At 44.0% G+C, this 26,117-nt stretch overlaps 2 protein-coding genes across 7 annotated transcripts in view; one reads left to right on the top strand and one right to left on the bottom strand.

Annotated features, from left to right (window-relative positions):
• Positions 1-5,115, bottom strand: part of LOC105066695 (pecanex 2) — a 271,254-nt gene extending 266,139 nt beyond the window's left edge. For 2 of the 5 annotated variants that reach the window (XR_012509907.1, XM_074373145.1), the window contains exon 1: positions 3,544-5,115. The gene's annotated coding sequence lies outside the window, so the exon portion shown is untranslated. The remainder of the gene's footprint in view (positions 1-3,543) is intronic. The other 3 variants (XM_045514586.2, XM_074373144.1, XM_074373143.1) reach the window with 2 other exon arrangements.
• Positions 5,116-5,209: 94 nt separating this feature from the next.
• The window catches only part of MAP3K21 (mitogen-activated protein kinase kinase kinase 21), a 59,783-nt gene continuing 38,875 nt past the window's right edge, over positions 5,210-26,117 (top strand). Inside the window, exons 1-2 of one of the 2 annotated variants that reach the window (XM_074373148.1) lie at positions 5,210-6,286; positions 22,741-22,921. In XM_074373148.1, the coding sequence (XP_074229249.1) occupies positions 5,461-6,286; positions 22,741-22,921 (1,007 nt within the window). In that variant the 5' untranslated portion in view covers positions 5,210-5,460. The remainder of the gene's footprint in view (positions 6,287-22,740; positions 22,922-26,117) is intronic. The other variant, XM_074373147.1, reaches the window with a different exon arrangement.

Here is a 26,117-nt window from a genome sequence, read left to right as displayed (position 1 = left end):
GTTCCTCCCCCTTTCTGCTGCTTCCTCGTGTTTGGTAGTCTTGACCCTGTAAGACCCTTGCCAGCAAGGGCAGCTCTAGATTAACGCCCACCCCCTCCACGTTCTCACCCCTTACTTTTTTATGATAAACGGTCTCCCTCCGCACAGCTAAAGCTGAATTTTTAAACCTCCGAGAGCTTCTCTTGGCCAGTTCCTGTGGGAGATTTTTACTCGTCGTCTTCTCTGGGGTCGTGGGTTCTCCTGCGGGTAGACGAGAAGCCACCAGCCCCCACCCTGAGAGGAATGATTGTTTTCTATCAGCTACTGAAGCTCCTCCAGCCAGGAAACCAGAGGTCATAGCAGGTGGGAGAGCGGCTTCTGCAGTTAATGTCCCCAGGTCTAAGAGTGGGAACTCGTGAGAGAAAGCCAAAATTTCCACTTTAATGTGAGGGTTTAATTCCATGTTGTAAACTCATTGCTTTTATTAACATCTGGCTTAAAAGTCCCAGCCTTGTGTGCGCTCCCAGCAATTTCACAGGGTATCAAGCAACGGGTCTTCTGCCCCCATTTGAATAAAAGCCTTATCAGCAGAGCTGATTTTATTTTTAATCCTCCCTTTAACCTAGGACAATTCTCTCTCTCTCTTTTTTTTAAATTTCAAGACTCCTTTATATGCTTAAAAATTATTGAAGACCTCAAAGAGTTTTTGTTCATATGCTTTCTAACTATCAATAATTTCCATACAGGAAATTAAAACTAAGAAAATTGTGAAATACGTATGTATGGCTTTATTCTGAAATAACAATAATAAACTCATTACATGGTAACATTTAACCACATTTTTATTATTTTTTCCCCTAAACGAAAGCATATAGATAAGTTGGCTGGCATTATTTCATATTTTTAGAGATTTTTTTTTTTCTGACTGGCTAAGCAGAAGACAAGGCAGAAGTATTTTTAACAGCTTTTTCCGGTAACGGTGGATATTCTTTGATATTATTCCAAAACTCAACAAATGGTGGTCTTTTAAAGTCTAGTTGCAATGTAGGATCTGAAACCATTTTCAGTGAGCTTTTCAAATCCACTTTGAAGGGTTTTTATCTATTGGTGATTTTGTGATATCATCTTGGTCACACAGATGTGTGATCATCTTGTGAAGATATTGGTCTTTGGAAAATATTGATTCACTGAACTATATTTATATATAGATCTTCCAAATGTTGGCTTATTTCATTATATAATATCAAGAAATCACATTTGTTACTATCTCTATCCACCCTATCAAAAAAGTCTGTAAACGTTTGGGAAGTTGAAATGTTTGAGTACATGAAAGCAGCTATAAGTTTTCCAAAATCCTGATTTTTGCTTCGAAGCTTAAATTTTATCATTGGCAACAAATGTTATCAGTGGTTTTCCATGAAACAATAGTCTCACTTTGTACATTTTCAGGGAAATGTCTTCCAAATATCCAAATCCGAATAACCACAATTTGTCTATTATTAGTCATTCTTTCTAGTGAAAGCAGTGTTCCGTGAAATAAAGTGACTAGGTCAGCATGCAGCTCAAAGTGTCACGCCAATGATTTAAAAAAAAAAAAAAAAAAACAGCTATCATCCTTGGTTATGCAGCAGAATTATTTTAGGTGCATTTCCATTTGTCACATACATTATTAAAAACCTGTACACAAGAACTAAGGTTTAATAAAGTTACTAATTTTTACTGCTTTGTGAAAGACATTTCAAAGTGAACATAACATTTTTTTCTCTTTTTTCTTGTATAAAATTTTTTGTTGTTTTTTGTTTTGCCTTTTTTTGCGGGGGGGGGGTGGTAATTAGGTTTATTTATTAACTTATTTTGATGGAGGCACTGGGGATTGAACCCAGGACCTTGTGCATGCTAAGCACACACTCTACCACCAAACTATACCCTCCCCCTGCATTTTTTTTCTTTTATAGAAGGTGTGTGACATTGAAGGATACAATAACTATTCATGTAATTCAGTGCTACCGCCTTGATTTGCTCTACTAGCCATTGTTTTCACATCATCAGCGCAAACGTCAACACAGTGAAACAAAGCAAATACCGTTTCAGTGTAATTATGAAAACAGCTTTGTCCTTCTGAAGCCCCTGCAGCGGTCTCAGAGATCTCTTGGGTCCCACAGACCACGCTTTGAGAATTGCTGAGCTAAGGTAATGCGGGAAGTAGTAATCAATTAGAGTAAGATTCCAAGGAGAAGGTGATTCCTAAGGGTTGGTTCTCCTTCTAGAACCAACATTGATGAATGCAATCTTTTTTTTTTAAGAGAGCAATTCCGTATAACCATCCCCTCGGGTTTCCCTAACACCAACCTGTTATCCTCTTCGTCTCATTCTTTAAAAATTTTCCCCTTGGTTCTTATCTTTATTAACTTCTATTTACCATATTTGCCACTCCCGTTCTGTCTAGCGCACTATTCTTTTGTTGTTGTTGTTATCTTCCTGGTGGAATGAGCAGGGCCAGACAGGGTGGGCGTGGTCACAGCACACACCTCTGAGCAGCGCGTGACACGCATGCTCCTCCCTCAACTGTTAGACGCCCCCACGCCTCGCTCTCTATGTGGCCCAGAATAAGCAATGTCAGTGCTTGACATTGGCTTAAACAAGTACTTCCAAAACTCTGTTCCCACCACAAATGCTCTCCTTTCTGAGCTCCTGATTCTTTGCCATTCACACTGTATAACTAGTTGCCACCAAATCATTCCAAATTCAACCTGCCAAAAAACCCCTTTCTCCTTAAAACTATTTCCTAGGTCATTTAACATCATTCCCATCCACCTCGTTGCTTAAGTTAGAAACCTGCGTAGGGTTATCTTTAATATTTCCCACAAACTCTGATCCATAATTCTAAAACCCCAAAAGCTCTGAAAACCAAAAGTGATTTTGTAAGGTGGCCTCAAAACTCAAATGGCAACAAAACTTGCAATGCCAGAGGGCTGTTGGCAGCCAACCTAAATGTAAATACTAGAAAAGCAAAACAACTAGAAACTAGGTTTGCTAAAGGGGCCGATCAGAGAATCTGCCAGCTTTCTTTATTGAAAAGGGTTATTTATAATAAAAGCTAGTGTTTACTGAGAACTTACTATGCACTAAGCACCTTCCCAAGCCTTTACATCTGTCAACTCATGTATTCTTCCCAACTAGTCTAAGAGGTAGGTACTATTTTTATTGTACCAATTTTACAGATGAGAAAACTAAGCCACAGAGAAGTAAAGTAACTTGTTCAAGGTCACACAACCAATAAATGGTATGATTTGAAAGACTGAAAGGCAACTGAAAAGGCAATGACTTTCTTATCATGTGAGTCAATATTACAATATGTCCTATCCTCATAAAACCAAAACAATCTCTCTGTTCGCTGATGGTAAAGGACACACATTTCAGGAAACCCTGGCCTACTACAGGACACTCTCTTTCATTTAGGATTTTATAATTGGGAGCTCTTTTACCTTTCTAGCCTCATCTCCTACTACAGGAGATTCGCAGCCCCATAGCAGTTCCCCGAGCCCACCACTCATTTGTACTCACATGCCTTTGCTCACACTGCCTGGAATGTCCTTCTTCCTTTACGTGTATTAATCCTAGTCACACTCAGCTCAAATGACACTCTGCAAAGCATCCCCCAGCGACTGCAGACATGATGGATTCTTCCTTTGCCTGGAGCCCAGGACACTGGGTTATTCTTTTGTCTTGGCGTTTAGTTTTTTCTTTCTTTCTTTCTTTCTTTCTTTCTTTCTTTCTTTCTTTCTTTCTTTCTTTCTTTCTTTCTTTTTCTTTCTCTTTCTTTCCCTTCCTTCCTTCCTTCCTTCCTTCCTTCCTTCCTTCCTTCCTTTTTATAGACTTTATTCTTTTATAGCAGTTTCAGGTTCACAACAGAATTGAGTAGAAAACTTACTCTTTCTTATTCTCTAGATCTGGGGCTTTGTAACCTTCAGTCCTTAGCCCAGTCTCTTACACAGAGTAAGCACTCAATAAATATGCGTTGAATTTGATGTATTCACACCTGGAGGGTTTTTCTCCCAACATCTCCATCAATACACAGAAGAGATCCATATGTCTGCAGATGACCATGGGCTATCGTGAATGCGGCAGAAACTGTAAATGGGGATAGCTTGTAACGATAACGGGGTGGAGAAGGAAAGGCCCTGTAATAGTGGGCTGGGTTCTGCTGCCCTTGGGCTGCAGAGGAAGAGAGGTCGGCCACATCTCACAGTGGAGGTCCGTTTCTGGACAACTAATTCCGTTATTCTGTTCCACAGCCCTCTTCACCAGTAAACGCCCAAAGATGGGGCTTTTTAAAAACTAATTAATGAAAAAGTTACAGTGAAGGAAACATGTGCATACAAGAAAATCCCAAAGTTCCTTCCTATCCTTAGACCTGAAACGGTCCTTGCCCCCAAATATAAAAACTCCACTTTCTGACGCTGTTGGAAGGCGATCGTTCGCTATACAGAGCACATGGAGGAGGGTGGGGGCTTCCCGGGATGTCTACGTGCACAGTTCGTTCCGTGCGGAGCGCCAACACTTGGTGATGAACAGACAGCACATCAGCGACGACTTAACTTTCTAGGCTCAGATTCTCCGGCTCTATTCGCCTTTCCTGGGGAATATGTGAGGCCAGTGCCTCCCACATCCCGAACCTGGGGGCTTACAGGGCGCAGGCGGTCCTTGCTCCTTTGAGTCAACAATAAAGACAAACGCAGGATGATTTGTCACGAAGGTCGGGCTTCCGGGCCTCTAGGGACCGCCCGGTGCTCGGTCACCTGTTAGGTCTGGGCTGCAGGAGGGCTTCAAGCGCGCGCCGCCTAGTGAGCGGGTCTGGAACCGCTCGGCTTGTCTGGCGACCTGTTCTGGAGACGCACGGACTCTCCACCGCGGCTACCTGCTTCCGCGTCACGCCGTGGCACCAGATCCTCTTCATGCGCTGCCACCGCGTTTTAGAGAAGCGTGGAGAATACCAGACTCTCCGAGCCTGACCTTGGGCTTAATTTAAACTTTCCCGAAAACCTCTCGCAGCCCTTGGCTGACTCCGCCTCCGCGGCCGCAAGGGCGCGGCGCGCGGAAGCCGGGGAGCGCCAGCCGCCGGGGCAGCCCTGGGCCCGGAGCGCTGGGGGCGGTCCCTGTGCAGGGGGTGGGCTGTCCCGGGGGCGGGGCGGTCCCGAGGCGGGGCGGTCCCGGGCGGCGGCTAGGCCGAGCGTGCGGCAGGCCGGCCGCAGGCCCAGCGCGCCACCATGGAGCGACAGCGCCGGCGGCCGCGGCGACCGCTGAAGCAGCAGAGGCGGCCGAGGAGGAACGGGGGTTGAGGCTGGCGCCTCCGGGTAGTGGGCCTGTGAACACCTGCCGTCCCCGAGCCCCGACTTCTCCCTGCCTCCCGGGGCGCGGGTGGCTACCCCGCCGGACGATGCGCACCGCCGGCCGCCCCGGAGGCTGAGCCCGCCGCCCCGCATGGCCTTGCCGGGCGCCGAGGGCGCGGTTGACAGGCCGGGGTCCCCGGCCCGGGGCGCCCCCGCCGGCTCCGGGTCGTCGTCGTCCGCCTCCTCCGGGGGCTCGGCCTCCGCCTCGGCGGGAGCCGGGCTGTGGGCCGCGCTGTACGACTACGAGGCGCGCGGCGAGGACGAGCTGAGCCTACGACGCGGCCAGCTGGTGGAGGTGTTGTCCCAGGACGCCGCCGTGTCGGGCGACGAGGGCTGGTGGGCTGGCCAGGTGCAGCGGCGCCTGGGCATCTTCCCCGCCAACTACGTGGCGCCGTGCCGCCCGGCCGCCTGCCCCGCGCCGCCACCCGCCCGGCCGCCGCCGCCGCGGCCCGGCTCGCCCGTGCACGTCGACTTCGAGGGACTGGAACTCAAGGAGCTCATCGGCGCGGGTGGCTTCGGGCAAGTGTACCGCGCCACCTGGCAGGGCCAGGAGGTGGCGGTGAAGGCGGCGCGCCGGGACCCGGAGCAGGACGCGGCGGCGGCGGCCGAGAGCGTGCTGCGGGAGGCGAGGCTCTTCGCCATGCTGCGGCACCCCAACATCATCGAGCTGCGCGGCGTGTGCCTGCGGCAGCCCCACCTCTGCCTGGTGCTCGAGTTCGCCCGCGGCGGAGCGCTCAACCGGGCGCTGGCCGCCGCCAACGCCGCCCCGGACCCCCGCGCGCCCGGCCCGCGCCGCGCGCGCCGCATCCCCCCGCACGTGCTGGTCAACTGGGCCGTGCAGATCGCGCGGGGCATGCTGTACCTGCACGAGGAGGCCGTCGTGCCCATCCTGCACCGGGACCTCAAGTCCAGCAACAGTAAGTGGGGTCGGGGTGGGGGAGTGGAGAGGGGAGGGTGGATGCAGCTGTGCCCCGCCTAGCCCACCTCCGTGCCGCCCCTGAGCGGACTCCACGAGGCTAGGTGCCAGGGGGAAGGAGGCAGGGATCAGCCTCCCGACGCCGACAAACCTCCCAGAGCTCAGAGGTCCAGTAGACCTTGGTTATTTGCTTTGGGGCAGGAGACCTCCCAGGGCTCAGAGGTCCACTAGACCTTGGTTACTTGCCTTGGGGCAGGTGGCACACTTTACCTTGACTTGTTGCTTTTAGGTGCTTTTTTAAAAAATGCACAGCAGGCTTGCTTGCAGACCACACAGTTGGAAAATACATGGACCTTCTGGAAACCTCAAGGTGCCGTTGGGCGTTTAGGTACAGTAACTGGTTCATTTGGACAGAATTTTGCAAACTGAGGCCTTACTCAGATTATGAGGAATCCATGGCCCCTCATCTTGCCTAGTGGCCGTCATCAAACCGCCCTTTAGTTCTGCAAGCACCATACTGAGGTCGCTCTTCTACTTTAAATATGTCTTCATGTCCTTTCACATTTACGAGTTTTCATTCAGACGTCTCTGTCCATGAAGTATAATTTCATTATTGGTTCAGTGGCTTGAGTGTTGGTTGCCAGACCAGTAACACCATTTTGCTCCATTGTGCACATTTAGGTTGATTTAAGAGCAAGTTCATTGTCCTTGTGCAAGTACTTGGAATTCTGAAGACCTGGCCTATGTCATTGTTTACTTTGTTTATAAATCAGGGTGCATTTTCCAAATGTCAGTCGAGAACTGATGAATGAACTAGGCACAAATCCTATTAAATTTCATTGTATAAAAGAGCTCATAGAATTGTTGTTTAAGGTTTGTTCTTCAGTATTGAAGATCACTTCATATTCTTAGAATGAGATGAAATCTCATGAGCACTTAAAGGATGCAGCCCAAACTGGCATTGGCCCACCACAGCTGCATGTCTTCCAATCTTGTAAAACCTGCTAGGACAGGAGCTAACTCAAATGGAAACGTCCTCCTCCAAGTCTGCAGACAGAAGAGTGACAAGAAGAAATGATATATTGGTCATACAGATTTATGTAGTTTTTTTTTCCTATTCAGAATCCTTCAGCACTGAAATTTGCTTGAAAATGACTAAGGTAGCACATTCATTACGTGAATTATAAATAATTGATGTGTTGGTGACTACATGTAAGCACTGAATATTTCTTTTAGGTTTTATTTTTTGACTTTCATTTGCCCCCATGTCTTATAATTTAGATCCTAGCTGCTTGAGTGACAGGAGGAAATTCTAACAAAATATGGCGTAGAAAAGTGGTGCTCGTGGTATGTGTCCTTAGAGTTCTGGCAGAGGCCACATGAAGGACTCTAGAATTATTTACTTTTAGACTGTGTTACAATAAAGATATGGCACAATTTTAAACATACCTATTTTTGTAAATGCTTCCAACCTGACACAGTTTTTGCTACCAATTCAAGCTTATTTCCTAAAATTGGCTCTTATTGAAAGAAATGTTTAACCTGCTGTCATAGAACAAGGCCTGTGTTTTCTTTCCATGTGTCTGGTAAGCCCTCTCCCCAGTGAAACCCTGGGAGCCTTTGTCTGCCAGGAACTTTCTGCAGAAGGTGTTTTAAGGACGGCAGGAGCATCTTGCTTGCTCTGACTCTTGACATTTGCTGCAGTTCAGTGATACACATGGAACCTAGCATCCTACAAACTTACTCAGTTGCAAGAAATCGAACCTCTGACACAGGCAAATGATTGAGATAGACTGGTCCTCAGACCGAAAAAATTAAAGGGCTTGTAACTATTACTTTTGCACTATGCTTAGGCCGCTTTGTTGGGTTATAATAACGCTTGAGGTCCGTATGACCTGTCCATAAAGTAGAGCACATTTGTACTGTTTGTAAAAACATAGAAGGGAAGGTTAACCCATTTTCCAATATATAAATTTAAAACCTTTAAAGAACTAATACTCTTAAATAGTAAAAAGAAGTAACGTGACCTTGGAATGATAATGTGGCTAGCTAGTTTTCATTGACGCCAGAAAAACTTGTACAGTGGAACAAGTAGCCTTCCGTGTCTGTGGCAGATATTATGTCATTTGAAGGTGATTACATGCTGCAACTTAGTTTTTGAAAGACTTTTCACCCTCAGAATAAACTGCCAAACTTTCTAGAGCATTTTAATTTCTGTAATTACCTGGCAGGGTTGCCTTTGCACTTGAATTATCGCACTTTTAAAAAGGCTTAATTGGCAAGGTCACTAGCCTCGCCAAACATTTGTTAGAATGTGACCAATTTTATAGTTTTTTAAAAAATTTATCTGCATAAGCATTTTGAATAAGGCACAAACGATGCAGATCCCAGCGTCTGGCACATTGCCTTATCTTGACTCTCTGGTGTTATTCAGTCAGTAAATGCAGATACCTTGGAATGCTCTTTTGCTATGTGAAGCCGTAACTTCTTGTTCAGACTTTCGAATACAGCAGGGACTCTGTTACAGTATGTTTTGTTTGACTTTATTGGTTGTTTGCTAATGGTGGTAGTGAGTTAACAATAATGTAAACAAGGTTTTAGAAATCAATATTGAATTTCAGTTTCATTCTTTAGCCTACTCTTGGAACAAAGAGCCAGTATATCGCTGCTTGGAACTGAGCTAGTAGAAATTATTGTTTCAAACGAACGTTTAAACTTATCAAAGTAAGATATGGCTTGATATATTTTCCTCTTTTCTCATTGATCTCTTTTTTTTTTAAAGTCTTATCGTATCATTTTGAGACAATCATTATGTTGAAATAAAAGCTGATGGTGTGATGGTACAAACGACTTTGTCCCTTTTCTAACAGGTAGCACTGGAAAGTTGAACAAAATTAGCGAGTTTCAAGCATCATTTATGTTGTTAAGATATGCTAGACCCTGTCACTCGCGGATGCAAAGTAAAGAAATGACACTTTGCTAAATCTCTGTACCACAACCAGAGAGCAAGGCAGGGCAACTTTGGGTTACTGTGAAGATAGCCAGTTTTGTATGCATGCAGAGAAGGGAAAACTCATTAGGAGCTGGAACTCACTGATTCAGCACGTTTCGAGTGCCCACCCTGTACCAGGCAATCAGATGGCGAACAGTGTCCCCACCAGCATTGGGCTTAGTCTAATAGGAAGGATGACAGTCATGCAAATATGAGTAAGTGTTGGTAAGAAGATGAAGCGTGGTGAGGGGTGGAGACTGCAGGGGTGGAGGATGTGGGTGCTAAGAGTGGGAAGGGCAAGGGAAGATACTCTGAGGAAGTGCACAGGGACCGGGAGGCAGAGGAATGATCCAGGCTGAGAGAAGATGAAGCCGAAATGAGCCTGGCTTGTGGGAAGACTGGGGCGCAGGCCAGGCCGGAAGGCGGAGGCAGAGAGGAACAGAGGTGGGCGTGCGGGGGCTTGCAGGCTGTGGTCCACGTGGGGTTCCACTCCCAGCGCCGCTGAGGGGCAAAGGCTTAGGGCATTTTGTGCGGAGGAGGGGTGTGATCTGATTTCCCCGCTTTCAAAATTACTCTGGTCGTTCTAGAGAAAGGACTGACACTTGGCCTGAGTGAAGGCTGTGGAGGTTGTCCCGGGCAGGGAGGGCACTGGCTTGACTGAGGAGGGTCACAGTGGAAGCGGTTTTCAGGGAAATTACCAGGGAGGAGTGAAAATAAAACAGCACGAAGTGCAAATGGCTGAGGATGGTTTGAATTATTTGAATTTGGTCTTAAGTGTTTTGTTTTCTCTGGCATAGTTCAGGATTGAAGGAAGATTGTGCAGCATGATTTATGGTTCCTGTTTTAAATAATGGTGCTTACTGCGTTATACCTTTTTCTTTCTTTTTTTTCTTTTCTTTCCTTCTTTTTTCTTTTTTTTTTTCCTTCTTTTTTTTTAAAGCAGAAAATAAATGTTTTGTGCAAAACTAAGCCACTGACTCTAGTAGCTGTTTATTTTTGTACTTGTTGTTTCAATGATTAAGCATCTTTTTATCCTGATTTTTTTCTTTTGCCTTCTGAGAATAATTATTATCTATGTTAGTATCTACAAGGACATCTGCAGCCTATAAATAGACATAGTTATATTTATTACGAAATTCAACTTAGAGCTCTTACTAAAACAAACTACAAAAGAAATCTAAATTTTTTCAAAGCTTTTTTCATTAGGACAGTGTTAATAAAGAAGCTATTTGAGAAAATTATAGCAAATTTGATCTCCAAATAAGGTGCTTAAAAAGCTCATGAGAGTGATTTGGTGGAACTATTAATTCGCTATTATCAGTTAGAAGACATGTGTCTTCTCCCTCCTCTGGTCTAGTCTTTACTCGAGACATGTAGCTTCATGCCGTGGCCTCTTCCTAGTCCAAGGTCAGTCCAAAGAGCCCAGAGGTGACACAGAGCTACTCTGCTTCCGAAATAAAGTCAGCTAAAGATACAGTTTCAGAAGAACAGCCATCACAGAGAGTCACCCCATCCTCTCCTACTGTATTCATGCTTGTGAGTTAAAAATAAATAGCCCACTTCTCAGCTCTTGTAGCTGTACAGAGGGGCAGTTATTTAGTGCTGGACCAAGGTCGCTTCTCACTATCCATGTCTGATTGTGTTTGAGGTCATCGTCAGGTGAATCACGTACGGGAAAGGAAAGAGGAGAGGGAAATCTCCTCCATCGTTTCGGAAGACGTCTGTAAGCCCTGCTTGCCCACACGAGCCTGTGAGCGTTGGCTTTTTGAGAATGGAGCAGTGCTGGCAGGAGCACTGGCTTAGAAGTCAGGCCTGGGTTTGAATGTTGGTGTCCATCGACAAGCAGTGTGACCTTGGGCAAGTTACATGACCTCACTGAGCCTGGATGTCTTAATTTCTGATACTGTCTGCTGAATTCCTCTCTTGGCGATGGACTGGAGCCCTGTAGAGAAAATCTGTTCAATGTTTCTTCTTTTTTTTTTAACCCTTCACAGGCAGTTGGGTAAACACTGGCATGGAAGCAGATGGAGTAGTCAGGTATGGCTAGAATGGAAGGTAGACGGGGGCTTCTTTGGAGGGAAGGAGACAGGTGTTTAGCAGGTGGCCAGGCAGTTGGCATGGCCTTGAATGCCATGCTAAGAGGTGTGGACTGTCTAACGGCAGAAGCCAGCCGTTGGCGGCTTTGAGGAGGAAAGTGCTCTGGTGTGCTGTTATACAAAGACAAATGTGTACACTGGGGATAATTTGCTTTATGAGTATAATATCATAGACTATCAGTAGGGCCGTCATAAAAAATAAAATACTTAGACCTCGGTTTGGTGTGAATTATTTATCGTTTTCAACCAGAGCCTTGTTTTTATAATCACTGTTTGTTTCATGCACTCACTTAGGGCACCTTCTCGCTCTAACTCACTGCAGTTAGAAGATAATGACCAGATTGAATGGCTATGTCAGGCTGATGATTTTAACTCCAGATTTCAGTGTGACTGTCCCCAAACCTTCTGTGGAACTTGAGGGGCTCCCCAGAGGTGGAAACACCTTAATGAAGGACTGTTAGGGGGCATAGGAAGGGTTCCTGGGGAGGCTGGGGGAACTGTGCTGGTTTTATTTGGAGCCTGAAGCAGAAATTGTACAACTGACTCCTAATCGCTATGAGTTTGGTTATTTTTTAAAACTTCCTCTTCTTCCACTGTCGCTTTATCTTAAGTGCTTTACATAAATACCTGTCATAATAGGAACAATAGCTAACATTTACAACTTTATCCTCGTTTTATTCCTCACAGCAACCTTTTGTTTAATTACGCCCATTTTACAGAAGAAAAAACTGAAGCCAAGGATTCATTGACTTGATCAAGATCACCCTTCTCATCAGAGGACTGGATCCAGGGCCTCCAATCCCAGACCTTGGGCTTCTGGCTTCTTCATACGGGGCCTGGATGAGCAGTTCTCAGTTGCTTGCTATCCGAACCCCAAAGAGCTTTCGTTTACGTGGGTTATAGCTATTGATACTTACCATATTAGAAATTTAGAATGATAAATCTAAAGATATTTAGTATAAAAATAACAATAAACCCATTGCAAGTTAACGTAGCATTTTTAAGGGGGGATACGAGGGGTGGGAAACCCTTATTGTCCAGAACAAATTTACATTTTTGAAGCTCACTTTGATGACTTAACAGAAGACCGGTGAACGTTCCTATCTGTACCTGCATTTAATCTGTTGCCACCTTAGGGCTGCTCAGGGTCCCTGGACCCTACTTTGAGAACCCCTAGGCTAGATGACCGGTTCTGTTGACAGAGATAGACACTGTGGAGCAGTAGTCCCCACACCTAATAGAGCATCAGAAGCTCCCCATGAACTTCTAAAAATAAAATTCTCTGTCTCACTTTTGGATATTCTGATTTGGTTGCCTTAGTGTGGGAACAAACAATGAATTTATTTTTTAACATTATATTTTAAAAATCTTGGAATATAGTGAGTTGAAGGAATTTTAAATGAACGTGTGTATTTTCACCTAGATTCTACCATTAATGTTTTACTAAGTTGCTTTAATGCAAATCTAATTCTATCTATCCATCAATCCGGCTGAGCTTTGGATGCAGCAATATATTTTTTAAAAAAAGCTTCCAGACGGGTGGTGGTTTCATTGGTGTATATACATCTATCAAAATTCATCAAATTGTACATCTGAAATACGTGTAGTTTACTGTACAGGAATTATACCATAAGAAATGTGTTTAAAAAAATTCCATGCGAAGTTACCCAGGGTCTCAAAAGTCAATAAAAAGTTACTCAGGGACCCTAATGCCAAGGTAATACTTGAATCTTTAGATGCAAGTACAATAAAATGTGTCAGTAATTAAATAAAAAATAAATAACCGTAAAAAGCCTCTGGGTGATTGAGATGCAGAGCCAAGTTTGCAAACTGCTGTCCAAGGGACCAGATTAGGCGGTTCCTCCTTATGGTCAGCTGGGTTGGTATGTAAGTTCTTCCCTGGCCACAGACTGTATCCCAAATCCAGTTAACTGTCTGATGAGTTTGGATGGTTGGTCATAGAGGCACTAGCTGAGGGCTGGGGTGGCTTACTCTGGGCTTGTGTCTCTGGGGAAAAAATTATCTGAGCATTTGTCCCACTGACACTAGGGGACAGTTGGTGCTGTTGTGATGTGTAAGATTTGAGCTCTGCTCACTACTTGCCAGCTGTGGGCTCATGAGTCCCGAGTTTCTGAATAGGGGGATGTGAGGGTCAGTGAGGTAGTGTACCCCTGGGGTCAGCACACTTTTCCCAGTAGGTCCAGATAAATATTTGGCTTTGCAGGCCATGTAATCTCTGTTGCAACTAGTCAGCTCTCTGCTTTGGCCTGTAGGATGTAGTTTGCTGACTCCTGCTGTATGTCAAAGTGTTTAATAAACTGTAAGATACAATCTAAACATAAGCTGGTGACTCTCATTTTAATACATTGTTTGGAAACAGTCTGAGCACTTTAAATATTTCCTAACTTGTGTGTGTGTGAACCCATTGATACCTGCAAGTTTTCTGCAATTCTTTACAAGCCAAGAACATTATTACTAGTCATTCTGCAAAGTACAGCGCCATGTTATCATGTATTTATTCATCATGGTTGGGGGTGAGGGTGTGCTTAATTCAGCGGACTTGCTTGATCCAGGCCAGCCAGCCAGCCAGCCAGCGGCACAAGGAAACAGTTCGGAGCTTTGTTCCTGGCAGGAACCCTGCCATCTCTTTGGCAGGTCTGCTTGTAACTGAGGTTGATAAGTTGAGGGTCAAGGAGAAGGCATGGCTCGTACTGTGTTGCTGTTGTAACTGTTTCACTGCCAGACTTCATTGCTTGGACGGTTTTTAAGCTATTTGAAACAGAGTGAATCACATGCTATCTGGGGAAGTCTCTTGATTGCCTGTAGGATGTGTGACTTACTATTAGCTTAATGTGTCTTTAAGGAGTTATTTTGTTCCAGGTTTTCTTGCACATGTTGAATCAAAGAACAGCAACTCCATTACTTTTTGTTTACTAATGTGTTCATGTGGAATGTTGGGGTATCTTGACAACACACTTAAAATACAAAGGTGACGGAAATACAGAGCTAGGCTTTCACAATGAAATGTAAGGAGTTTTCTCATTAAAACTGAGTATTGTGTGTGTCTGGGAAAAGGAGTGCACTGTGGCCTTTGCCTTTGGTGCTAAGAGCAGTGTGAAGTTCTCTTTTAGCTGACCGCGTCTCTCTTGCCTTGGCAGAAGTCTCTCTTCTTGTGCAGTAAACCGCCTCCTTCATTCATACGAGTTATTTAGTGACTGTGTACTATGTGCTGGGAACTCTCCAGGCTCCGAGTATTCAGCTGTGAGCAAAGCAGAAGCAAATTCCTCCCCTGGTGGAATTTACACTCCACTGAGCAGCGTGGACATTAAACAGTAAATGATGAAAGATACAGTACGTTGGGGAGTGGGAAGTGCTCGATGGAAAAACTGTAAGTTGCAAAGGATGGTGGACGTGTTGGGGTGAGCAGTTGAAGACTCAAGAGTGTGTGGCTACAGATGGCCTCCCAGAAAAGGAAGCCGAACCCGAGAAGTAGGAACGTGGGTCACCTGGGAAAGCATACTCTTGTAGAGGGAACAGAAAGTGCTCCCCAAAACGGGAGGCCCATGCGACAGACAGGAGAGGATGGAGGGGAGTCAGGAGGCAGGAGGGAAAGGGGTCTGTCTCATTGGTCACTGGAGAGTTTTGAACTGAGGACCAGGCTCTGCCTCATGTTTTAGCAGATTGCACGGGCTGCAGTTTGGAGAACAGACACAGAACCAGGGTGAAGGTGATCCCTTGGGAGGTGGCAGCGTGTCCATGGCACTTAGAGCCCTGAGATTGACTGAGATTATCTGGGACTGAGTATTGACAGAAAAGACCAGAGGTCCAAGGATTGAGTCCGGGAGGTCACCAGTGATTCGGGGCCAGAGAGGCCAGGGAGGAACCAGGAAAAGGAGCAGCTAGAAAAGGACGGAAAGCGGGGCAGTGCTGGGATGCTCTGGGGGCCAGTGAGGAAGGAGATTCAGGGAAGAATGATCACCTCTGTCTGATGCTGCTCGTGGATCAGTATCCGAATAACTGCTCTGTTATCATTATTTCTAAGAGAGTCTGAATTTCCTAGCACTGTTTTGGGAGGGCAGAGGTGAGTTGGTTTTCCATAATCAGCAACTGGCTTCACATGAAAAGGCATAAAATTATTCATCTTCTTCGTGCTCATTCTTCCCCTTACAATATTGCCTCACTCACTCATTTGCCTGTTTATTGAACAAATAAAAATACTCATTTCTGTGCAGTAAAAATAAACAATATAATTACATGCAAATTCTATTCTCCAGTTGCTTCTAATTTAATTGGAGAGATGAGACCAGCAAGTAAGATAAGGCAGCGTTGGTGTGTAATGGGAGTGGCCCAACTTAAGTGCATTCCCGATGCGGAGAACTTGAGCTGGGGTTATGAGGGAAGGGCCAAGGGGAGCCGGTATTTACAGACGCATGTAACATTGGAGCAGGGAGACAGTGGCATAGTTGTTCATTTTTTTACCAGAAGGAGAAATTCAGATCCCAGAGGCTACTGGACTTGAAGGCAGTCTCATAGTTAACGCTGCCAAGAGGATCCAGGGCTGAGGCCCTGCTGCTTCCGTGGGAAGTGGAGGCCAGGTGTGGTTTGGTGGCGGGTGGAAGGAGCAAGCAGTCCACACAGCAGGTGCAAGGAGTATGGAGACACTGACGCAGAGTCGTGTTTTTTAGAAGCAGCTTTTAATACGCTGAGTTGTTAGAGTATGGGGTTCGTTTTGGAGAGTGCAAAAAGAGCTGAGAAGATCACTGAGAAGGAGATGGAGAAGGCACTTGAAGGCCAGGGTGAAGGTTTCCGTTGACTGGTGAGTGAATGAGGAGCGTGTGTGTGTGTGTGTGTGTGTGTGTGTGTGTGTGTGGAAACAGAGGGGAAGGAATGCGAGCAAATTCAGTGCTATTCAGTGCATTTAGGAAGTTATCATTTATTCCCTGTGAATAAATTGGAATTACAGGTGGATTGTATTCAGAGCTGAAATTCAGTGTAACCTGACCATGTTCCACTGAGAAAAGTGGTATTTTGTTAATATATTCTTTCACATTGTTGCTGGTCTCAACTGACTTCTTTCTTACGACTTTTTTTGGGGGGTAATATATTCTTAGTTAAAGATTAATTGAAATGAACCTGTTCAACTCAAATGGAATTTGGACACAGCACTCCCATAAGTGTTGAGGAAATAGAATGGATACATTGTGATTGCTTAAAAAAAAAAATAGATGTTGTATACTATAATTCAGAAAATACCAACGCGAGACTTCAAAGGAGCTGGAAAAACCGAGTGCCTCGTGGTTGAATAAGTTGACAAAGCCCCAGGGCGTAAAGGCTGATCGTTATAGGACGAGGCTCACAGGGTCAAAACTCGTCACCAAAGTCCCACAAAAGGGGAGCATTTACTATTTCTGTGGCCCCAGGTTGATGTGCCAGGTTTGTGCATTGTTGTTCCTGGGGAGGGGCGGGGAGCAGAAGGGCCAGCTCGTGCCCTGGGCTGAAACCTGGCCAGGTGCCCGGGCATGGTCACGTTACCTGGCGGGACACCGGCTATTTTTGGTTTCGGTCACTTTGCCCAAAAGATAAGGAATTTGAGGAATTCTGCTGAACACCTCTGAAACAGAATCCAAAACAATGGGCCTTTCATGGGACTCTAAACGTTTGACGTTCAGAGTGTTATTTTAACTTGTCTTCTGTTAGTTCAAAGCAGGGAGGCACTTGGCTCCTGGAAACTTTGGACTCCAGGTGAGGGGAGTGTTCTCAAGCCATCCATGCAAAGGCTGCTAATAGTACTTTCTGCTCTGGCATTGCTTCAGAAATGCAATTAATTTTAAATATTTAGGTTTTAATTCTCACTTCTAGTTCTGTCTTTATTTACTTTTGAGCTGCCTCTCTCAGGTTTTTGCTTCTCAAGGGCTGCCAGGACTCACTGAGGGTCTAGGGACGTGGAATGGTTTTAATGCCTATTTTAACAATCATTGCTTCCTCATACCTTCCTATTTGGTCGTTTAACAGAATGAGGAGATAATGTTTGTCAAAGTGTCCTGGAAAACAAAGTTTTAGGGAACTGCAAGCCATCTTGATTATTAATTTGAAGTCTTTTTTTGGTGGTAAGAATGTCATTGTTTAAAAGTGAAATTAGTATTAAAAGGGGAAACAACATAATCCAGCTCATGAAATAGCTAATTAATCTATCTGTATCTTTTTTGTTTGTTTGTTTCTGTGGTTTTAGTATATAGAGTTTTAAAGGATTAGAGATTTATTTTTCTTGATATTCATGAGGAATAAAGACTGAGAGATAAATATACCTTAAGCTGACATGCAAGGAAGGAAAATTCAGAAATTAAAAAATGAAATTTCTGATTGTTCTGCCCCCTTTTTATAACTGGTAGCTTGATCAGTAGCACAGAAGGCTGGAAAGACAGTCCTGCGGATGGGATCTGAAAACCGTCCTGTATTGTAGCCGTATGATCTGGATAACATTTCCTTTTTGTTTTTTTCTTTAATAGACTTTATTCTTTTAGAGCAGTTTCAGGTTCACAGCAGAACTTTACAGACAATACAGAGTTCCCACATAGCCCTTCCCACCCACACACACATACTCCCCTACTGTCAACATCCCTCATCAGTGGGGCATATTTGGTACAATCGATGAACCAACATGCGCACATTATTATCAACCAAAGTCCACAGTTTACATTAGGGCTCACTCTTGATGTTGTACATTCTGTGGGTTTTGACAAATGCATAATGACATGTAGCCACTATAGTATCACACAGAGTAATTTCATTGCCCTAAAAATCCCTTGTGCTCCATCTGTTCATCCCTCCCCTCCCTCCCTCTCCCCAAACCCGTGGAAACCACGGTCTTCTTTATTGTTTCTGTAGCTGTGCCTTTTCCAGAACGTCATTTGGCTGGAATCGTACAGTTTGTAGCCTTTTCAGACTGGCTTCTTTCATTTAGTAACATGTCTTTTAAGTTTCTTCTATGTCTTTCTTGGCTTGATAGATTTTTTTTTTTTACTGCACATATATTTTTAAATTTACATATATGTACTGTTCATTGTTTCTAAGGACGTTGAGAGATTTAGCTTTTTAACTTACATAGTTATCGAAGGAATAAAGCCAACCACAAAATAAGAATTAATTCAGAAAGATACATACATCCTGCTGTTAACAGCAACATTATTTATGATTGCCAAGATAAGGAAGCATCCTAAGCGCACATCAAAAGTTGAATAGATAATGGAGATGCAGCATATGTATATGTAATGGAACACAGCTCACCCCTAAGAAAGAAGGGTATTTTGCCATTTGTGGCCTTTCATTCACTTTTTTTTCACTTCAAAAACCAGATAACATTTCTCAACTGTTAACTGGAGGTTGTAATTTGCACTTCATAGAATAGTATGAGGTGGGAGGAGGGTATAGCTCAGTAGTAGAGTGTGTGCTCAGCATACACAAGGTCCTGGGTTCAACCCCTGGTCCTGCCATTTTTAAAAAAAATTATAATTAAATAAATAAAAACTTAATTACCTCCCCCCCAAAAAATTTAAAAAATGAATGATATGAGGATCCAATGAGATATTCAATGGATGGAAACAAGTATACGTAGAAGAGGATTAGTAAATGGTAGACAATATTCTTATTAGGACTGGTGATAATTGTCAAGAACTATTCCACTGAACACTTGAGGTAGCAGGTGTTGTGTTAGGTGATATTGGGGCATAGAAAACAGGAGGCCCTTGCTTTACAAACCTTATAATTAGAAGATTGCTTGGGGGAGGAAACAGTACCACACAGCAGTACTTGTCAGTGTTGGTGACTTGTCTAAGTCCCTGCTCAGATGTCTCTTCATGTTTCGGCCCAGCGCTGGTTCTTTCCAGCTTCATTAACTCTTTGATTTTTCTGACCGTCTAAATTGATGGTATGAATGTGAATCCATTGCAAAGTGAAATTTCAAGCCCTGCAGAGTGATAGGATTTCCTGCCATCCGTGAAAGTGATTCTGAAGATTTGCTAAAGACACTTTCAAACCCTTGATAAAGGGTGTGGATGTGGATGTGTTATGTGTGTGTAATCCTTACCAAGTGCTTGCTGTGTTTCAGACACTCTTCTGAGCACTTGACATGGGTTCATTTCCTCCTCCCTGCAACCTTACGCTGTATGCACTGTCAGAGTTCCCCTGACAGGCAAAGAGGCTAAGCACAGAGTGTAAATCAAGCAGTCTGGCCCTGGAGCACCTGCTTTCGTCACTTGCCGTAGTGCCTCTGCTTAGATCAGCTGGTAGTGAGCCCCTAGGAAATCAGAAAGGAGGAGACTGGGCCCCTGAAAGCAGACAGATTTCCAGAGGATAAAGAAAGCCCTTGTGAAAAATTGATAAAAAGCTGTAAACTGAGCAATGTAGACAGTAGTTAGGACCATGGGCTCAGGGGTCAGACTGCTTGAGAGTCACTGGTCCTTAGCTGTGTGACCTTGGACAGATTACTCAACATCTCTGTGTCTCAGTTTCCTTATCTATCAAGTACAGATGATTAATAGTGTACACCTAAAGCATCGTGATGTGGGTTGTCTGATTCCTGTGTGTGTACCTGACAAACAGAATGTCCTCAGTCCTACAACTAGCATTTGGGAAAATGGTCCTCGTGATCATGTTCCACAAATCCAACAGGGAGAGTGTCACACTATTCTCCCATTTTGTGGGGAAAGTTTATTCTAAGAAACCTCCCACACTTGTCTGTTTTTGCCCTTTTAAGAGTTAGTGCGCGGTTGCAATGATGACAGAAATGTTAAATAAAGGATAAAATATAGATAAACAACAAATTCATACTGTATAGCACATGGAACTATATTCAATATCTTGTAGTAACTTACGGTAAAAAAGAATATGAAAACATGAACGATGTATGTTCATGTATGACTGAAGCACTGTGCTGTACGCCAGAAATTGACACAACATTGTAAACTGACTATACTTCAATAAAATGTATATCTATGCAAATAAAAAATAATAACATAGACTTATTTTCATTTTATTTTTCAAGGTGGAACCTGACTAATGACTCCTCCCCTTCTTCCACACACATACCCTGTTAACTCTGAAATTTCAATTACAGTTTAATTGGGTTCACTGTTGCTTCATTTTTTTTTCAGCACTAATTACCCTCTGAGAATGAAGTCCCATCACTTGGGATTTTTGTGAGGCTTGAATGAAACAATGCTTGTACAGTACCAGGAATATAGTGACTACTGACTACTTGCTGGTGACTCTGTCATTGATTGGTTTTTATTTCTATTCGATGGGAATGACATGGGCAAAGGACAAATGCATGTTTTGTTTATTTCATATGTGAACATTAGGCACGTGCTCTGAGTCAGACTCGACACAGAGTAGGTGTGTGCGTAGAAACAGGGATTGAACAGGTTTCCTACCATTTCCTCCTCTCCCCAGCATCTCTCTCCCTCTCTCTCTCTCTCACTCTCTTAAATAATCACTGTCTCAGAGATAACAGTCTAGTGGAGGAGTCAGAGGTGAAAACAGTTATGGGACCTTGGGCTTCATAGCGCTGCGACAGCAACTCCCAGTCCATGCGTGTGTGGAGGAGGTGATGGTTCCTGTGGCTCAGGGGAATTGGGAAGGTGTCCCCGAGCAGATCACGTCTGGGCTGGATCGGAAGCCACCCTGTCCTGAGCAGAGGGAGTGCACCCCTAGAGGATGAGGGGTAGGCTGCTGTGTAAACCTTGGAGCTGTGCTTGCCCGGCTTTTGGAATGTGGGTGTTATCCCTGAATGGTGGGGAACCATGGAATTTCTTAAATGCAGGTTCATTGAGGTGTAATTTACATACAGGAAAGTTCACCCTCGGAGGGTGTTCATTCTGATGCGTCTCGACAAATGTATATAATTCTGTAACTGCCACCACCATCAAGATAGAGAATTTCTGTCGTCACCGAAGACGCTCTCTTGTGTAGCACTGCAGTCAGACCTTTCCCCTGGGCCTCTGGAAACCACTGATCTGATTTCTGTCACTCTACCAAAATGCCACACGGAATTGTAGCATGTGAACTTTCATGTCTGGCATCTTTTATGGCATGATAGTTTTGAGATGCACCCCTGGTGTTATCATGTCAGTGGTTTAGGCCTCATGAGTGGCTTTAAAAACATGAACGAATGGCACAAAACTTGAGGAAGACGAGTCTGCTGGGGTGGTGCCTGGGTTGGGGAGAGGAGGAGGTGGCCCGCGTGCGGTCCACTTGGAAGGGTTATCGTTCAGGTGGGAGGCAGTGAGGCTGGAAGTCATGCAGAGCCAGGGAACTGGAGAAGGGGGTCTGCAGGAGCACTGGGTTGAGGTAGACTGGATGAGCCGCAAGTTGGAGTGCAGGGTTTTAAGGAAGGAGCAAGGAGACTCGTTAGACAAAATAGTAGGTTAAGCCCGTTCCCCTTGTAGCAAACGAGAAGGAGTAACGTGGGTACATAGTTGTGTCAGAGCCCAACGGAAAACCTAGGGAACGTTTCTGCATGGTTATAGGTGGGGGGAAATCTACCAGGGGGGAGAGGGACCCACGGCACTGGGAAGGGCGGGGCGGGCAGGTGCAGGTGAGGAGTGAGGAAGAGCTGGCTCATTTTAGCTACTGTTATGCAGGAGCTCGGGGCAGACCCTGGCATGAAAGTTGCTCCTTGCCTCTCACGGAGAGGGCCCAGGAAAGACCCTCCTGAAAGCTGCCCTTGTGCATTCTGTATTTTGTCAGGGGGCGGGAGTGGGGGGTATGCCTGGGGGAAACCAGAATCTGGATAAGGTTTCCCTGAAGTTTTTACTTTCTGCTGTATTTTGAGCTTCAGTAAAGCAATCACACCTCGTAAAATTCCTTCATGGGTTAAAATATCCACAAGCATTTTGCAAATTTTAGATAAGACAATGATTTATAATAATGATTCATGCTGCTGTGTCATCAATTTGCAATATTCTCTAGAAAAGACTCTGCATTTAGAACAGGACCTAACTTAGTGGAAAAAAACAATGTCTTTATCTAGCAGGTAAACTTTCAGACTCCTGATTCTACCTGTGATAGGTCAGTGTTTCTTGCCCCTGGAAATCATTTATTTTCTCATAAAGAGAAACATTCATAAAGAGTGCTCAGCTGCATTGTGTCTGTGGGTTTTTCTTTTTTCTTTTTGAAACTTACAGCTTCAGGCACAAATGACCCACGAAAGGTTATGAAAAACATGATGTAAGTAAGATAAAAGGGTAAAATACAGGTTCATTCTCAGGACTCTGCCAGCGGCAGTGAAAATTGTGTCTTAAATGCGGAAGAATAGTTGTACCTGAAAATGTATACAAATCTGAAAACATTCTGCCTTTGATTTGTCTTTAGTTCTGCTACTCGAGAAGATAGAGAATGATGACATGTGCAATAAAACGTTGAAGATCACAGATTTTGGCTTAGCGAGGGAGTGGCACAGGACCACCAGAATGAGTGCTGCGGGCACCTACGCCTGGATGGCCCCCGAAGTTATCAAGTCGTCTGTGTTTTCCAAGGGAAGCGACATCTGGAGGTGAGTGAGCACCATGCGTCTTGCTTTTGCAGACGTCCTCAGACGCTGGCTACTGTTTTTCCTTTGAATGAGTCCCCAAGTGCTCAGTACCTCTGAGCCTGGAGGAGGGTACAGACGGGCCCCAGTTTGTGATTGTTCGACATAACAATTTTTCGACGTTACAATGGTGGGAAAGCAGTGTGCACTCTGTAGAACCTGTCCTTGGGAGTTGGAATTTTGGTCTTTCCCAGGCTAGTGGCATGTGGTCCAAGCCTCTCCTGTGAGGCTGGGCAAGAGGCAGTGGCCTGCAAGCTCCCACTAAGCCAAGTGGTCACAAAGAGGAACGGCTGCTACACCTAGAATGAACCACTCTGTGCAGGCACCCATTCTGTTTTTCACTTTTGGTACAGGGTGCAGTAAACTGCATGAGATACTCAACAGTTTACTGCAAAGCAGGCTTTGTGTTAGATGCTTTTGTCCAGCCATAGGCTGGTGTAAGTGTTCTGAGCACTTTTAAGAAAGGCTGGGTGAATCTTTGGTAGCTTGGGTGTGTGAAATGCGTCTTCAGCTTCTTATGATATTTTTAGCTGACTGTGGATTTACCAGAAGTAACCTCGTTGAAAGTTGAAGGGGAGCCGTATGGGCCTTTTGGAAGAAGCTCCTATGGTTTTGATCAAGGCAGCTGTACTCACAGCAGAATGAGTAGCTTGAGATATTTGCTGTCATGTGACCTCTATGTGACAGGAGAGCCTTGTTAAATCTGAGGTTTAATTAAAATCGCCTATAATTGGAGTTTAACAGGAATGCCATTTTGTAAGGCCTGTCAGTAAATAAACGTAAATTGCACTTCGAGCAAAATTTTGGTTTCTCATGACTCACAGACAACGTGTTATCATAGAAGTTGCAGGAAAAAAATTCAGATCAGCTCCTCCATTTCAGAGGTTGCATCATCTGAAGATGAAAGCTTCCGGTCTGAGGATGGGGAGCCGGACCGAAATGGGGTCCCAAGTTATCTGGGTTTTTCCGTCCAGCTGTGACTCAGTAGGGAGTGAAGACACTGTCAACCACAGAACAACAAAGGAAAGTCACTCTGTTCATAGTTACAGACTCAGGAGCTTACTTGCCTTATTTAAGGCTCATAAAGTGCTGTGTGTCTAGTATTAAAATTCTAGGGATTTTTTCTGTTTTTTTCTGAACAGCTTTATTGAGATCTAATTCACATACCGTACAATTCACTCATTTAAACTGTACAGTTAAGTGGTTTTTAGCAGATTAGTGGATTTGTATACATATCTCACCACAACCAATTTTAGAACATTTTCATAATCCAGAAAAGGAAATGCTGCAGCCCAAAGCCATCACCCCCCTCACTCCATTCCTCCCAACCCAAGGCAATCACTGATCTGCATTTTGTGTCTCCAGACTTGCTTATTCTGGACATCTCATATAAATGGTCCTTTGTGCCTGGCTTTTTTCAGTTAGTATAATATTTTCAAGGTTCATGTTACAGGATGTGTCAGAATTTCATTCTTCTTTATTGTTGAATAATATTCCCTTGGGTGCGCAATACCACATTTTGTTTATCCATTTATTAGTTGATGGCATTTGGGTTGTTTCCACTTTTTGGCTATTCTGAATAATGCTGCTAAGAACATTTGTGACAAAGTTTTTGTGGGGACTTAAGTTATTGGTTCTCCTGGGTACATACCTAGGAGTGAGGTTGCTGGGCCATATGGTGATTATATGGTTAATCATTTGAAGAAGTGCCAGACTGTTTCCTCAGCAGCTGCACCAGTTTTCATTCCCACCAGCTTTGGATAAATACAGGCTTCTGGTTTCCCCACATTGTCACCAACACTTGTTGCTAGCTGACTTGTTCTGAGCCACTCTAGTGATTGTGAAGTGGTATCTCGTTGTGTTTAAGATTCCAGGTTTTTTTTTTTTTTAACATAAGAGAAAACTAGGACTGAGAGAGGAAATGTCACTTGCTAAGAATCCATATCTCCTAAGGGACAGAAGCACAATTTGAACCCAGGTATCTCTGACTTCCAAATTCATGATCAGCAAACACGGTTTTCCTTCTTTAAAAAAAATTTTTTTTAATTTTTATTGGAGTATAGTTGATTTACAATATTGTGTTAATTCCTGGTGTATAGCACAATAATTCTGTGTGTGTGTGTGTGTGTGTGTGTATATACACACACACACACACACACACACATACTCTTTTTCATATTCTTTTCCATTATGGTTTATTACAGGATACTGAATACAGTTCCCTGTGCTGTACAGTAGGTTCTTGCTGTTTATCTGTTTTTTATATATAGTAGTTTGTATCTGAAAATCCCAAACTCCCAATTCATCCCTCCCCACCCTTTCCCCTTTGGTAACCACAAGTTTGTTTTCTATGTCTGTGGATCTGTCTCTGTTTTGTAAATAAGTTTATTTGTGTCATGTTTTAGATTTCACATGTAAGTGATACCATAGGATATTTGTCTTTTTCTGTCTGACCTACTTCACTAAGTATGATCATCTCTAGGTCCATCCATGTTGCTGCAAATGGCATGACTGCATTCTTTTTTATGGCTGAGTAGTGTGCTTTCCTCCTCTAATCATTGGATGCACCAGAAGTTCCTCTCAAATTCACACTTCTGGTGGCAGAGCCCCTGTTAGTTTAAGTTCTCCAAAATTCCTTTAAATGTAAAGCTTATCCTCTACATTTAAAATATAGTTGTTCTCTTTAGGATTTTTAAGATATTTGTCACCTGTGTCAGGGGGTTTATAGTGTCTTAGGGCCCTTTTGAAAAACACAGATGCTTCAGCCTCACCCTTTACTTAATGATTCAGACTCTGCTGGTGGAGCCAGAGCACATGTGTCCATAAAACATTAAGTGTTTTCTTTGATATAATTATGGTCATCTCTGACCATATAATGCCAAAACACTTAAGTGAAATAGGTGATTCTTTTAAGAATACTTCAAGACTCTCATACCTAACAAAATATATCATAAATCAGTTTTACATTTAAAATAATTACTTAAGACTATAACCGTTCTGTTATGTGTGCCTTTTTAGTAAACTGTAATTATAAGCTACAGAAATGCTGCACAATCTCCATAAATGCTTTAGAGCAACCTCATCTACTGTAAACATAGATGAGAATCAAGAAGTAAGAAAAAAAGAATTTCTAAAACCAGCCAAAACATGAGTCTTCAAG

The sequence above is a fragment of the Camelus bactrianus genome, chromosome 11, assembly GCF_048773025.1.
Source record: "Camelus bactrianus isolate YW-2024 breed Bactrian camel chromosome 11, ASM4877302v1, whole genome shotgun sequence".
NCBI classification, from domain to species: Eukaryota; Metazoa; Chordata; class Mammalia; order Artiodactyla; family Camelidae; genus Camelus; species Camelus bactrianus.
Note: the sequence above shows the minus strand (reverse complement) of the source record. Positions and strands in the feature narration are given on the sequence as shown.